The sequence below is a fragment of the Solenopsis invicta genome, chromosome 15, assembly GCF_016802725.1.
Source record: "Solenopsis invicta isolate M01_SB chromosome 15, UNIL_Sinv_3.0, whole genome shotgun sequence".
Taxonomy (NCBI): Eukaryota; Metazoa; Arthropoda; class Insecta; order Hymenoptera; family Formicidae; genus Solenopsis; species Solenopsis invicta.
The window spans coordinates 11237009-11252777 of NC_052678.1; the positions used below are offsets into that span (position 1 = coordinate 11237009).

At 35.4% G+C, this 15769-nt stretch overlaps 3 protein-coding genes across 5 annotated transcripts; 2 read left to right on the forward strand and 1 right to left on the reverse strand.

Annotated features, from left to right (window-relative positions):
• The first annotated feature begins 2 nt into the window (after positions 1-2).
• Positions 3-1647, forward strand: LOC105197566 (transmembrane protein 203). Of its 2 annotated transcripts, XM_011163993.3 has the most exons (3): positions 3-225; positions 497-665; positions 731-951. In XM_011163993.3, the coding sequence occupies exons 1-3, from the start codon at positions 49-51 to the stop codon at positions 844-846; spliced, it is 462 nt and encodes a 153-aa protein (XP_011162295.1). In that variant the 5' UTR covers positions 3-48; the 3' UTR covers positions 847-951. The 2 variants fall into 2 exon arrangements, with proteins under 2 accessions (XP_011162295.1, XP_025995419.1); XM_026139634.2 differs by lacking the exon at positions 3-225 and having other exon boundaries at positions 501-665; positions 731-1647.
• A 555-nt stretch (positions 1648-2202) lies between these two features.
• On the forward strand, positions 2203-8748 carry LOC105197564. The gene is made up of 9 exons (XM_039457766.1): positions 2203-2739; positions 3172-3385; positions 3487-3697; positions 3780-4044; positions 4227-4388; positions 4471-5073; positions 5203-5615; positions 5756-5963; positions 6078-8748. Exons 1-9 carry the CDS (start codon positions 2712-2714, stop codon positions 6305-6307), a joined length of 2334 nt encoding a protein of 777 aa, XP_039313700.1. The 5' UTR covers positions 2203-2711; the 3' UTR covers positions 6308-8748.
• A 1430-nt stretch (positions 8749-10178) lies between these two features.
• On the reverse strand, positions 10179-15418 carry LOC105197573 (protein shuttle craft). Of its 2 annotated transcripts, XM_039457764.1 has the most exons (10): positions 15140-15418; positions 13591-15062; positions 13331-13504; positions 12869-13261; positions 12459-12740; positions 12086-12376; positions 11542-12005; positions 10912-11442; positions 10686-10792; positions 10179-10575 (listed from the first exon to the last, which is right to left on the reverse strand). In XM_039457764.1, the coding sequence occupies exons 2-10, from the start codon at positions 14840-14842 to the stop codon at positions 10470-10472; spliced, it is 3600 nt and encodes a 1199-aa protein (XP_039313698.1). In that variant the 5' UTR covers positions 14843-15062; positions 15140-15418; the 3' UTR covers positions 10179-10469. The 2 variants fall into 2 exon arrangements, with proteins under 2 accessions (XP_039313698.1, XP_039313699.1); XM_039457765.1 differs by having other exon boundaries at positions 13591-15418.
• Positions 15419-15769: the final 351 nt, after the last annotated feature.

Sequence of the window (15769 nt, forward strand, 5' to 3'; positions counted from 1 at the left end):
CGGCAGTGTTCCACGTGACACGTGACGCAGCCAGCAAGAAACGCCAGAATGGCCGAGGTGAACAACAATCCCGAGTTAAATGAGACCGTCTCCGAGCAAAAGGGCGTATGCCGCAAAAGCAACAAGTTTTCGTTGGACGCGAAGCATGCTTTACGAAAGCGTCAATCTTTCAAGTCTTCTAGAAGCGACAGAGATATCTATGTGAACAACAAGACCCCTTTCAAGGTACCTTCTGGCTGGGAGTCATAACCTTCCAGACGTTGTAACTTCGCTGCAGAACGAATATTATAGCGTTTTTCACTGGTAGAATTGGTGCGCACTCAGTGCGCACTAAATGCAGAAATTCGGCACAAGTACCAATAAACGGTGGTGGTTTCAGTGCAAAACGCACTAAGTGCGCCTCAGTGCCGTCCAGTGAAAAATGCTATTAATTCGCTTGAAAATTCTTATTGTCGCGCTTTCTCAAATATTTGTAAATATTTGTAAATATTTGAAGGGACAATTGTACAAATGCGAGAAATTGTTCGACAAAGGCGCATCTGAAGTGATTATCCATGGCCTTGGTGCTGCCGTGTGCAAAGCAGTCAGCTTAGCTCTGCGATTGAAGGAAATTCATCATGGAACTTTAGATTTTGATATTAGAACTTCTACTGTTGCTCTAATAGGTATGTATATCTTTCTGTACATAACCAAACTAATAGAGATTTTACAGATGACTTGTTGATTACAGATGAGCTAGAGGCATTAACCGATGACGTGGATGACGAGATAAACAACAGACAAAACTCTGCTATACACATACGTGTCATTAGGAGAGTGCCAGTGGCTGTGCTGAGATCTAAATAGGAATAAACTAATATTGAGATTGCAAAACAATATATTTGAGTGATGAGTGTACATAATAAACTGGATGGAATTATTAACTAAATCATTAATATTCCAATACTGGTACAAAACTGCATAATTTTTTTTACAATGATTTTCTCTTTAAATGAATTAGTTCATTGGTTAGGTTTGACTATCTTTGAAATATGGATCAATTTAGTTGCTTTAACATTTTTCACAGTGCTGTTAGCTTTAAAATTAGATGAGAATTACTTTTTGGGACCGTCGGGATGGTGGGAGGTATTTTCACCACTATTTATTGCCGATGGTTTAAATACATATTTTTGCGCTATTATATTCATTAGAATGTACATGGAGGGAATGATCAGAGTGGGCATCTTACGTGCGTTGTGGAGTCAAATATCATTACTATTAGTCTTTGTGTTTAAGTATCTTCTGTGTAAAAAGCTGTCTGGACAAAGTGCTTTAGAATATTCAGAAGTTTTGAGTCCAGTATTTATTCTCTTGCAACTGATCGCTGTTAGAGCTTGTCAGTTACATTAAAGGAAACAGAAAAACTTGTATGCACGATATTACTTCCAAAGCATCTGTCATATGTAAGAATCATGTTGTGTGCTATATGATACACTTGTATATATTACATCTTATACATTATTTAGATAAAATTATTTAAAACATTTTATATCTCTGTTAACTACTTTATATTTTTATTCTGTTATTCAAGATTGTGTAAATTATTCTTGAATAAGAATACATTATATAATACAAATTTAATAAACACTTAAAGTTATAATAAATTTAGATTACAGAAATGTTAATTAAAATGATAAAATAATGTGCTAAATAATTATATTTCTTCTATATGCATTATTATATAAATTTATTGATATAAATTATTATTTTATAACATATTGAGTTAACTTTTAACGCAGAAAAGATAAATATTTGTCTTTCTAAAATAAGAAATAATTTTTTTGTGTTATTTAAAATTATTTTGTACTGCATTAGACAAATTTTTAATTATCAAATTTCTAATTGATTAATTTTAAATTACTTACGTAATTTTCTAATTTAGGGTAATAAAAAACAGGAATGAATTGTTAAAAATTTTTGAAAAATAAGTATTATCTATATTGAAGAAATTAATGATCTAACTCAATACATTAATATTTCATTGATTCCAATTTAACTGAATATATTAATATAGAATATTTATATATAAAAATGTATATAATTTTTTAAAATTTCAATATATAATGTAATTTAAAATTTACATAATAATTTACATAAAGTTAATTATCTTAAACAAAAAATTTATATTAGAAATTGATTTTTCTAAAGTTACAATTTTAAAGTTCGATTTACTTGAAATATTCATGAGGGTTCAATATTTAATATGTTAGCAAACTATTTTTAACACTACTTTGCGTCCAATATTCTTTTATGCAACGCTTGGAATTTATGTTTCTTAGAGAAGATCGATAGAAACTAAGACAGTAATTTCCTTTTACAAAAATAACAGGCTTGTGAATCATAACATAATATAGACCGATAAATTTAACACTGCTCTATTTAAACTCTAAAGATAAACAACTGACCAACAAACCAGGTGCTTTATGTGGGCATGTGTGCCCCCTCCAGTCCTCTTCAGCTAAGATCAATAATCCTAACTGAAGGGAGACAGTGGTTGTATTCAGTGAGAAGGGGTGCGTGAATCAAGTCATTCTATAGGTAAAGCCTGTTGCTGCTACCACATTTCGCAAGTTCGCAGAACGTGCTGCATTAAACGCCATATTAATTGTCTATCATAAGACTGATTACCATTTACAAGATTTAGTGATGTGCTGTGGACATATCGAAGGATTATGGAGAGGCTGGCTAATTGGACTAGTGGTCAGTTTTTATACCTTTAATCTTAATTTTTAATACACGTAGGATGGCGACAAGTGCCATTTTTATATATAAAACACGATCAAAGTTTAGTACATGTTGAAATGATGGTACTTATAGCCAAATTAAGTAGAGCATGTTTTTTGTTAAACTGCCATTAGAAAGCTGTATCAATTCAAACAATGTAGAATAATGTAATATGCGACACAAATTATTGTGTTTTGTATTATGTAAACTCCATAGAATGACGTTCTATTATGCATATATACATACACACACACGCGCGCGCGCGCTGTGTGTGTGTGTGTGTGTGTGTGTGTGTGTGTGTGTGTGTGTGTGTGTGTTTACGTTGTGCGTGCGTGCGTGCGCGCGCGCGCGCGCGCGCGTGTGTGTGTGTGTATTATTCTGTTTTTAATTTAATATTCTTGTCATTAGATATAAACGCAACATCAGTACCTGTCTCAGGACAAAACTGTGTGTCAAATTCATCAAATTCTGCATTTCTGGCAGACAAATCACTGGTCACAGCACCGTCGTGGAGTGCGATACAACAAGACACAAGATGGGCGTTTCTATTACATGCATACAGCTTTGCATGCCTCTTCTTTGTACTGGGGTTTTACACATTCTTCTCTATTTTAAATTTAAGGTACATTTGTATTGCTATATATATATATATATATATATATATGCATTGATGATATCGACAAAAAAGTTTATGTCTTCACATTTAACTAATTGTTCTTTCAGATCTCTCATATCTACCAGGCCGTTTATGTCCACGATTAACATATTCTTATGTTTACTTGGGGCATCGAGAGCCGCTTCTTTGTTTATAGACGCGTACAATTTTAAAGAGATTCTGCCCAAAGTTATTGGCTCAATTATATGGGACATTGGATATCCATGCATTACATCTGCCTTTTGTCTGATACAGCTAGCTTTCCTGCAATTGACGAAGGTGTTTATCGTTTAAACTAAATAATTAATATAAGTTATGTAGTTGAGTGCATTGCTATATCTTTTACATGACCAACTTTCAGCTGAAATTTGGTCCAGAGAAGATACAGAAGGAATCCTGCCTCAGCCTCATTATAGCAGCACACTTTTTCTCCATTATCACCAGTGACGTTATTTTGTCCTCCCACAATTGCTACATGTTGAAATACATGATCCAAGTGGCGTTTCTTATTTGGAGCGTTCTTTTGTACCTTGCGTTTTTACATGCAGCTTACAAAATTGATCATTTACTTCAGACTATGCCAAGCAGTATGTTGACGCGGGATAATTCCAATGCACATCAGAAAGGTTGGTTATACATTATTTGCTTTTATATTAATTTTGTAACTTTTCTGTTTTCTTACAATTTTTATCTTTTTTCATACGACTATGTATGCATTGACTTAGCATACATTGCTTCTCTCTTCATTGTACGTGCATATTTTATACACCGTTTTTTTTTTAAGTTCATGAAAATTTACTTGTAACAGGTATCATGCAACTCGCAATGTTGGCACCGTATAGCAACTTGGCGACTTCAGTTGCTGCCGCGCTAGTACCTACTTTACTTGGTCCAGCTAGAATGAAAGGCCCAGAGGAAAGTGAACCTGCAAACGTAACTAAGAATGTGGAGGAACCGCCCGCGGAAGGAGGTAATACGCAGCAAACATTATTTTATTATAAATTGAAGATTGAAAACATCTAAATTTATTTCTTATTGAAATTTGATTTCAGAATCGCGAGTCACAATTGCCGCCAAAGTGTGCAAACTAGAGGGACCAGCGCAAAAGGAAGTACAGAATACAATACCTACGTGCACCGTACAATCACCGTCTCAGGAACAAAAGTCGTCGGTACCGGAAGTCTACGTTAGGCCACCGACCCCTACCCCGTCGACCGCTAATCTGCCGATTATAACAGTGTCCAGCCCAAGTCGTAGAAGCTCTATGGCCAGCCGACGAGGCAGTGACACATCCACCAAATCTTCGCGCAGGAATTCGGAATGTAGCGTCAGATTTGTAAACGAGGAGAATGGATCCATGACGGAATACAAACGCACGACGGAGGGTAGCCCCAGACCTTTACCGAGGATGCGAGAGGAGTTTGAGAGGAACCGTTCGCCCGAGAGCCCACGACGATACTCGGAAAATATCACGCCGACAGGCAGCACTAGGGAACTGCGACGATGCTCCGACTTTACCCACGAGAAGAATCGTGGCTCGCAATTTGCAACCAAGCTGCGGAGGAATAGCGATTTTGGTAATAGAACACCCAGAAGATTGTTGCCGTCTGATGAACAATCTAGATTGCCCAAAGTCCTGGATGTTAGCCCTACAGGTAATAAAAAAAGATCACTTGTACAAACAAACAAATCTTTAAAAAATATTCCAGTCATCTTTCTCTTTAGACATTTTATTTTTGTGGGCATGTGTCATGTCGTTCTCATATTGTATAACATTATTTCAGGTTCAAGACGCAATTCTGATATTGGTACTTTCATATCACCCAGACCCGAAGAGCGTAGAAATTCCGAGAGTTCCTATCGACGTAACTCCGAATTCATTCATATTAAGCCGTTAATTATAAATCGTCGAAGCAGCGATATCAGTATCAGAACGTTAGACAGAAGTCCTACACACTTTCAGAGCATAGTACCTGTTAAGACGGAGGTGCAGGAGAAATCTGAATCAGATTCAGATCATCCTGATTGCAGCGAGAAAGCGGCACTGATGAACGAAAAGTCGAAGAGCAAAGACGAAGAGCCGAAAGTACGCAAAAAGAATTTGTCATGGAATGATAAAAATATTGAAGACCCAGAAGACATCACACCGGAGACTAATTTACTTCCCGAAAATACATCTGGTGAAGCAAGAATAATGGTGGGTAAGCTTACTATACCATTATAACTACAGAGCGTATCTAAAGACGCATTTAAAATATGTCTTGAACTTTCAAATGATATTCCTTTTGTCTAAAGCTTTTGCGTAATTTAAGAATTATATGATCACGCCATTTCCAGAGCACGGACTTTACGCTACATTCGATTCTGAATCATATTGCGTACGTGAATCGAGCGAAATCCGATACGCCACTGCATATACCGGAAACGGATACCGCAGTTGCCAGAAAATCTCAGATGCAAAAAGTATTAAATGTTACGCGCGCTACTGCAATTATAGGAATCCTCCTATGCGTCACGGATGCCTTTCGTATTTTTGGACCATATGGTATATTTACAATAGTATAACAGTAAATCGATACTTTACGATTTTATACTATAAAATATTCTTGCGTAAAACAATATTTGTGTATGAAATAATGCTAATGCGATTCGTTTTCAGGACTGTTTGCTGAAACTGTACCGTACGGTACAGAACCAGCATCGACGCAATTTCCCATGCCGTGGCCGTGGCTGTTATACCAAACAATACCCAGGATATTTGAATTTGTGATGGGCTGCGCCATGGCAAATATAACTAAACAGCCATCAGTAAGTCCACGACATCAATACCTGAGTAATTATCCTAATTATTCCCCGCGCGTAAATCGAGGTAATAATCCTTATATATGAAGCAATAGTTTATCTAAGCGTAATCATAATTCAAAAATCAAGATGCCAAATAAAAGGTTTCTTTTTTAATTTCTTTCATCAAATCTTTTGATATATTACTCTTTCAAGATTAATATTTCTCATAATGGCTTCGCGATTACTTTAAAAATGGATTTTACAAACGTATGTATATCACTCTCAGTAAGCGAAACAATTTATGTTCGTCAGTTACCTTAATATTCTTTAAAAACTTACTGTTAATTGGAAAAATAATTGTAACAAAATTGCATACTTATTTTTATACATAGTTTTAATTATGAATTGATAACAATTTTTATCGAAGATGCATATAATTATCATGATAAAAAAGAAAAAGGCGGAGTCTCAAAAAATTCGCTATATATGAAAACATAGCAATAGATGAATATAACATTCTAAACATGGAATAAATGTTTAGACAACATTTAATGACAAATGCAATAGAGTCAAGTAGCATTTCTAAAAACCACTGTTTATGCGAAGTGTTCATTCGAAGCACATACTCACAAAAACAGATATCTATTTTTTAAATTAGATTAGTTTCCCGATGAATTAATTTAATGACTTCTACTGTGTTCTGAGAAAGATACATATGCATATATATATATATATTTTTTTGCTGTTGAATAAATAATATATATATATATCATTTTTTAACTTACATATAAAATTTGAAAAGGATATTTTCGAAGTAAAAAAGAAAAACAGAAATAGACTGTATATATAAACAAAGATGTGAAAATAGTAGGTGACTTTTATTGATAATATGTGAAAAAAATAACGCGTTTTTACTGTGTGTCAATCGCGCACCAATGCTTAGAAATAAAAGAACCCAAACTCTCCAAGTGCCCTACTACTAAATGTTCAACAAAATTACAACAATGTTTAATACATAAATGACTTATCTGCAAGTTGAATTTGTAACAGTGTTGTGATCCTACATGTGATATCATATTTATGTGTTTAGAATAGGAGGCCATTTTACGCTTATGTAAGCTTAAATAACACTATATTCCGTGAGATAAAAGACTGTAAAAGTGAGTTTATGATAAAAGCAGAGCTACATCATAGCTTTATTGCAGTTGTATACAATTTATCATACTTTCAAGTCTTATATAATTAAGATAGCCAATATTTTATTATGTTGCTGTATTTGTCTATATATTTTAATTTATAATATATTTTTTAATTTTTACAAATTACAGCTAAAAATTATATTTAATGTATAGTAGTGTATATTTATGTGCATACTATAATTTTATTTATTATGTGCAGTATTAGATATTTTTGCATTTTTTTACTTCTCTTTTTACAAGCATTTATATTTAATAATGTTAACTTTCTATTTATGTATATTCTGTTTACCTCACTAAACCAAATATAGAACAAGTGAGAAATCTAGTAGTAATACTTACAAGAGCATAAAAGGTCTCAGAGAGTAATTATCTGTTTGAAATTTATGGTATGACAAAAGTAGTAAAATCTAAAATATAATATTGATGTTTCATGTGCCAAATACTCGTGTTAACTATTTTAAATGTTTACAAGAGATACAAAGTCTTATTATCCTAACGTGAATTCTTCTACAAAACTATTATATATATATATATATATATATATATATATATATATATATATATATATATATCTATATCTATATTATAGATAAATATTTATATACAATTGAATGTACAATAACAAACAATTGTCGTTTTAATCAAATTGATAAGGATTCTGAAATTATATAATTGATATTTTTACTGATGCAAGATGGTAATATCGCAGTTCAATAGTTATACATAAACAGGTATAAAATATTAAAGTTTTCAATAGACGCTCTCTATTGCTCAATAGAAGCTCTCTATTGTTCTATATCTGAATTAATACTATTAACATTAATAATCATTTCTTAACATGACTATTTGGTCATTAAATATATGTAATAAAGTTGTGAATTATGATACATATTATATATATAAAACATTGAATATATATATTTAATCAAGATGGATTGCCATAATTGTTATAAATGAATAACAAAAAAAATGTGAAGATCTTGAAAACATTTTCAAAATATCTCGCCCAAAAGTATAAAAAATAGTTTATATCTTATATAGCACCTATACAGCACTGACTTTATTCTTAGCAATATAGTTCTGACCAAGAAAAAAATATTACTTAGAATAAGATTTTCTTTATCCTCTCGGTTGATTTTTAGATATTTTATATGTTCTGTCTCCGTACTAAGAATTTTTTGTAGTAATGTAGTATATAAGATTTAAAAGTAATATACACTCCGCTATTATTTATATTGTTTATCATATTAGACTCAGGATCGTCATATTGTTATGTTTAAGAGATATCAATATAATCAACAACCATGTAAAAGATTATTAAAAAAAAAAAAAAAAAAAAAAACAGAATTGTGTAGAAATAAAGGATTAAGAAAAATTTTGACATTTTTCTTTAGTATATTTTAAATATACTACAAAAATTCCTGTGTGTTTATACTTTATGTACTAATTGCGAAATCCAGAATGAAAGCGCTCTGGAATATTAAAGATCGACCTTATAAGATATACTTTGGGATGATAAAGAAAAATAGCATCTTTTAGCAACAAGAAATGTTTACTGATGATTCTTTTTATCATAATATTTTCGTACATATTATCTTCATATCTATCTTAACAAAATATGTTGCAAATAATTCTAAATTACAATAAAATACTTTTCTTACTAATAATTCATCTATCAAAATTTTTACAAACCCAATAAAAGCTGTTATTATATTAGATTTTAATTTGGTAAAGTTTTTTGTATTTGATATAATTAAAATTTATGTAATTGGAAACAAAAATGATTAATAATATAATATTTTGCATCTCTGCTTCCAAAAGATCACGGTATTAATTAAGAAAAAAGATATTTAGAGAAAGATTCAAATAAATTATGCGAATTATTCAAACAGTTCAAATGGAATGATTTCTTTATTTCAATCAAATGTTTCATTATTTGAATAATTTAAGCATTGAAAAAAAATAAGCGAAAACGTTGCACTAGTTTATAACTAAAAATTGTTTTGAATTAAACAAAATGTTTCTTATAAATTTTTGGAAATCCTAGTGATGATAAATATATTTAAAATTTGTAGTTTGTGACTATCGATGTCTATATACACGCACGCACGCACGCACGCACGCACGCACGCACGCACGCACGCGCGCACGCACGCGCGCACGCACGCACGCACGCGCGCACGCACGCACACAGTGCAATTTATTGTGATAAATTCCACTAAATATATAAACATTTAATATATTTTATATATACAATTAGACAATTTACATATATATACATTATACTATTTTTATATGTATACATTTAACGGAATCTATTACAATAAATTACACTATGTATGTATATTCATAATCACAAATTATACATATATATACTTTATAGGCGGAAAATTTGCTATCTTAGCAAGACTATTTTATAGAATGATGAATATTGCATTCATAACTTCTAATCAGAATTTCAAGATAATATTAACCTTTCTTTAAAAAAAACTTTTTATTTTTGAAAAACAAGTGGTGGAAAAAGTTTGAAGTTATTTTCAATTTTATTAAAAAATTAGGCAAGATTATCTGATTATTGGGCTCGCTTGTGCGAGCTAACTATTTTTATAGGCATCTTACAATACCGCCTCTGCGTTATAAAAAAAATCAAATATCGCAGTCATTTTTTGTGCATTAAATCTCAATGATTTTGGAAATCTGACGTGCTGATGAAAATTGATTTGCGGCAAGTATTACAGGAAATGTATTGTTTGATTTAAAATAAATTTTAGAAAATATTGTTTTGTAAACTAGTGTTATTTATCACAAATAGAAAATAAACAATTTTTCCCTGTTGCGGTCTAACAAATCAAACAATTTTGATCACTCTAATATTTTCAAGCTCGAACGATCCGAACAATTTAAAGTTTGATCTTGAAATTCAAATTCGAATTGATTGAGCACATGAAAATTTTACTCATCAGTATGAATTGTATAATTACAGTTGTACCTATTTTTTAAGCCCGTTTATATTATATACATTGTATAATTCTTATTGTGTAGTTGTTTTTTACTACCAATCTGCTGATTTATCCTCGATAATCAAAATAATCTATTTCTTTCTCAGCAGTTTTAGCAGTTGATGATGATGGCAGCGATTGCTGATTCTGTTTTACAGGTAATGAAAGAACAGTCCTGCAATACATAAATCATTTAACTATATGTAATACTTTTATTTATTAAATTATATTATTTTTATTACTTTTATTTATTAGTTATCCAACAATTAGAAATAGGTATCTTACTTTGTAGAATTATTTCCCTTCGAAGTGTTGAGTACCGGACCTGGAACCTTTCTTTGCCCTTTTTCTCTTTGTATCATTTCTAATAAACTGTAGCTTGGTAGCCAACACTGTAATATGGTACATTCGCAATTGAAATTATATATATATATATATATATATATATATATATATAGATATATATAATTACTAATTATTAATTCTTCAATGCTTTAATTGAGTTTTTTACCTTATCTTTTACGGCTGTGGCAACGACATTTCTTTTAGGCTCCTCATCGTACGCTTGACTCTCGCAACCGAAATGCTGACAGGATTCGTGCACGAAATGACGTTTTTCCCTGTTCATTACATCAAACGAATAACTCCGAGACTTCTGCTTGGATGTTTTCGCTAGTTGTACTAATTCCGTCAACTTGTCGTGAACCATTTGACAGAAGTGTGGGTCTTTCTTGGCCCACTGTTTCATGTAATCGCTATATCTGGGCATCAATTTACCACTTAAGTCTGGATTAACAATCTGCAATCCCAATGCGAGCCTCCTGTTTCTTTCTATTATCTTGCACTCATCATTGCATTCCAAAGTCTTCAATTGATTCTGCTTTTTTGCACCTTGTCCAAATACTTCTTCCAAATCAACGGAATGACCAAGTTGCATATCAGCCATCTTACTAGCCAATATGTTGCTCGCTATTCTCTGATATTCCTTCGCATTATCTTCACAGACACGACTCATGGTCCTATGTCCACACTGACACGTAACCTGTAATATAACCGTAAATATAATATGGTGCAAAACTTGTTAAAGTGTCATCGCAATCGCCTTCACGTGGATTAACATAATGACAGGGATTGTTCTTACCTTAACCATTTCTTTACAAGGCGTATCTGGACACTTGCCTTCATGGCATGGAGCGGCGCAGATATGTCCACACAATTCCCTCGCCGTAGTGCAAGGTTGAGTGCACTGTTGTCCAGGTCTCTCGCAAAGTCCGGCATGGCACATCGTGATGCATTTATGCCGTCCACACGCCAATGGCTTGTTACACGACAGACCACACGAAATTTCTTTCACGTGACACGGTACCGCTTTCCTGAGTTCATGTTTGCCGTGGCACCATCTCTGAGTCAGGACGCTGCAAGGGGGACATGTGGGCTCGCTGTGACAGTTGTGCAATACCTCGTGGTCACACGAATGTTCGCGCGAACATGGTCGGTTGCAAGTCGGTCTCCTCGTGCCGCATGGTATCGGCGGATAAATCACTTCGGCGCCGCATTCGCAATATAATTCTTCAAAACTGGTCTCCCAGCAAGACGAACATCTTCCTGTCGGAAAGATAGGAGATTTTGTTTCACACTGCACAATTTTTATGTAGATACGATTAAGTACAAACATGTACACTTACCCATGTGACATCTCTCTGGGCATTTATGCCGACCACAGCTCAAATTTTTCGAACACGGCAATGGACAGATGTGCTCGATGTCGATGCAGCACAACTGATTGCAGTTATGCTTACCGCAAGATCTTTTTTTCTTGCAACGTTTCTCGCAGCGTGCGTCGTCAGCCTTGGTCGTCAAATCCTTGCAAGCAATCTCACGATCCATGTTACCACATCGACACATAACGTCGGTGCTCAAGTCACATTCCGGACATTCTCCCACATGACATGGTGCCTTGCAAGTGTGTGGATTACCTTTAACAAACGAAAATTCACTTTTAGTGTCTAAATAAGATGATGAGACGCAAAGCGCGAGATATATCTCCGAGACGCTTACTAGGTTGGCCGCATTTTAAGCGCTTCGAGCAGATTTTATCGCAGGTAGGCACAGGATCTATGCAGCTCTCTCTCTTCTCCGTTAGCGACGTTTGACCACAACAACACGTCGTAACTCTTTCGGGGGTCAAATAACAGGGCTCGCAGGCGTTTGGATGACAAACTTTCTGACAATAATGTTTCTCACAATCTAACGGTTTGCTACAAATATTATCACAGCAATACGTATCTGCGACATTGGCTCGGCAGGGTACTTCCTGAGTGTTTTTATTACAATAACATGCTAAATAAAATAAAACAAAAACATTATATCAGTCGTTATCTACTGTAATACTATTACAATTTTAATGTCAACATATTTATCTTAAAAATCAAATGTATTAAATATCGATAAAGAAATTGGAATATTACTTTGTTGTGCAACTTTGTCGCAAGGTCCACACTCTCCCTGATGGCACTTCTTCTGGCAGGTGTGCTTGCCGCACGACAGATCCTTCCCACATATCGAATCGCACGTTAATAATTCGTGAGTGCTACAGAGAAGCATCTTGGATGTTCTCCTACATCCGCAATACTTGGTCACCATTGCCACACATTGTGGACAACAACCGGGATGGCAAAGCAGAGTGCATTTGTGCGGGCAGTTTTTCTTTGATAGATGCCGGCCGCAGATTTCGCCGCACGAGTGCGCCACGTCTCTGCGATTCCACTCCGGCAACCTCATTTTTCCACAGAAGCAGAAGTAATCTTCAGGCACGCAAAAACTAATATTCCGACAAGCTGGACATTTCCAATTGTTACTCTCTAAAAGAAACAGGCAAATAGGATTACATTTGATTCAAATGATGACAAGTTCGACTGTTCATTACTTACCACCCTGAGATGACTTTGCCCATTTTTTTATACATCTCAGATGCAATACGTGATAACAATTGCTGCAGGACCAAACATAGTCATTTTGTTTAATATGTTCATAACAAACCAGACATTCCAATGTTCCCCTGTTCAATTGCTCAGTTAATCTTTCTCTTTGACTCGCATCGTCATCTGAAAAAACATAAAAATAATTACTTTATTATAATTTTTCTTTTAATGTAATTAAAAACCTTTGAAAGAGAATTGCCTAAGTATACCAATGTTTTCATCTTCATTTTTTTTCCTTGGATTTTTTCCCTGTGGAGCGTGTGTCATCTCATTATTTTCTGTTCTATCTCTCCAATTTTCTACTTTCCTCTCCTTATAACTCATCACTTCAGGATTTCTTTTTTGCATATACTTTGCTGTTGCTGTTGTTTTACGCCTAACAGTAGGTTCAGCAGATTGTATGTCGTCCAAATTGTATCTGTGATAATCAGGCGTATTAACAAATCGCTTAGATCTACCATTTCGTGCTTCAAGAACTTTTGAAGACACATTTTCTGAATTGTTATCCTCGTACATCGACGTCTCTTCTCTGCTTCTGTTGGTTTTTGTACTCATAGATGAGACATCATCTTGAAACTCCTTAACAATATTATTTTCCTGACTACTATATGTGGCAGAATCAGTGGCTTCAGTTGCAGATGCTTGAGGTTCTCCAGTGGCATTTTGTTCTACAGATACCTCCGACTGAAACTTTTTTCTGTGAGACCTGCTGTCCGAAAATTTATTGTAGTTTCTTGTATTGTATGTCCTATGAGTATCCCTATAGCCAGATCTTGTTGGAGCCTGTGCATTCTGTGGCTTGCTCTGTCTGTAATTCATGTCTCTTCTGTTGTCATAACGTCTTTCACCTTTATATCTGTTGTCTGACCAAGATGACGCAGCTGAATTTGGCTTGAATTCCTGCGTGCAAGCATTAAAACCGCTGCCTGTCGCGTTGCTATCGTTATCATACCTCTTGAACCTGGAGTCCCTCCTGAACCTGACCTGGTTGTTTGGTACGAATTCGTTAGCCATGGGATGCAGATTGGAATTCTCCACTATGGTGGATTGAATGACCGCGTCGGTTAGAGGTGCAGGCTTGCCAGAGGCCCGGTTGCCCCTGGGCCTCGGTCTATAGCCACCGCGAGAGAAAGACGGCGCGTTGCGTGACGTCGAAGCGACGCTGTTCGACGATTGCGCGTCGTCCGCGAGCGAGGTATCTGGCAGTACCGGTTCCTGATAGGCATTGTTCTCTAAAGGCACCATGTTCGACGGGTGCTGACTGGCGTCGACCTGGTAAAAAGCCGCTGCTGGACCACTCCCGGCTCCTGGATAATAGCCTCTTGCGGACAGGTCGCGCAGGTACGCAGTGTTCTCGGTGTAATACGGCCAATTCCCCGCGGCAGCGGCGTCAGCCGCGTTCCGGTCGGCGTAGATCAGATAATTGAGATCCTCCGGATACGAGCCGTCCCAGGAAGCCATCGTCGCGATTGCACAGTAATACGAAACCAGACGTAACGCGAACAAGGACAGAGAATCACTGATGATTACGCGAGTCTCTTATCTGTCGAGATCTTTTTGGAAGAGAGAGAAAAAAGACAGAGATCGGAGGGGAGGGGGGGATGAATTCACAGTTTCGGCAAATTGCAATATGTTAGCGTTTGGTACTTAGACTCCTCTGCAGTCTGATATCCAGGGCCTCCTAAAGAAGAAGAAATTGCAATATGTTACGCTAGACCGCGCGCGTACAATTATACTTGGGAATGATTTTATCCTAACCTAAAAAAATTCGTGAAAGTGCGCGTAAAATACGTGTTCTATTATTTGTCGACTGTTCGCAACTTGTAAATCGATCACAAGGAGAATTAGAAGACTGAGAAGACTGTGAGATATGTTGTGCGAGCGAAATTCTTGCAAACTCTTTCTCGTCCAGCACACACTTCAGCAGCGATCACAGTACCCTCTGACCGCCTCTGACAGAAGCCTCCGATAGAGAGAAACCTAAGAGGCGGCGCCATGCCGGTCTTTTTCAACTAAAGCCCATCCTTTGCCATTACGGCCCATCACTATGATGTGTGATGGGCTTTAAGGCCTTTCTACAATAAGCTATTAGTCGGTATCATAAGTCATAAGTCATAACAATTGACCAATCACAGTCAAATTTGAAGAGAATATTCAACTGTGATTGATCAATTCTTATGGTTTATGACGTATGATACCGACTAATAGCAGAGAAGAACCTGAGAGCGGCCCCGGCGGCCTTTTTCCTATAACGCTTCGAAACTCCCGTATGTACACTAGTGACGCACATCTATTCTGGTCAGAATGGGAACTACGTGTCACATCCATTTTGCAACCCGTCGTTAAAAACAGTGTGGATGTTAGCACGGACAACAACCCACATCCATC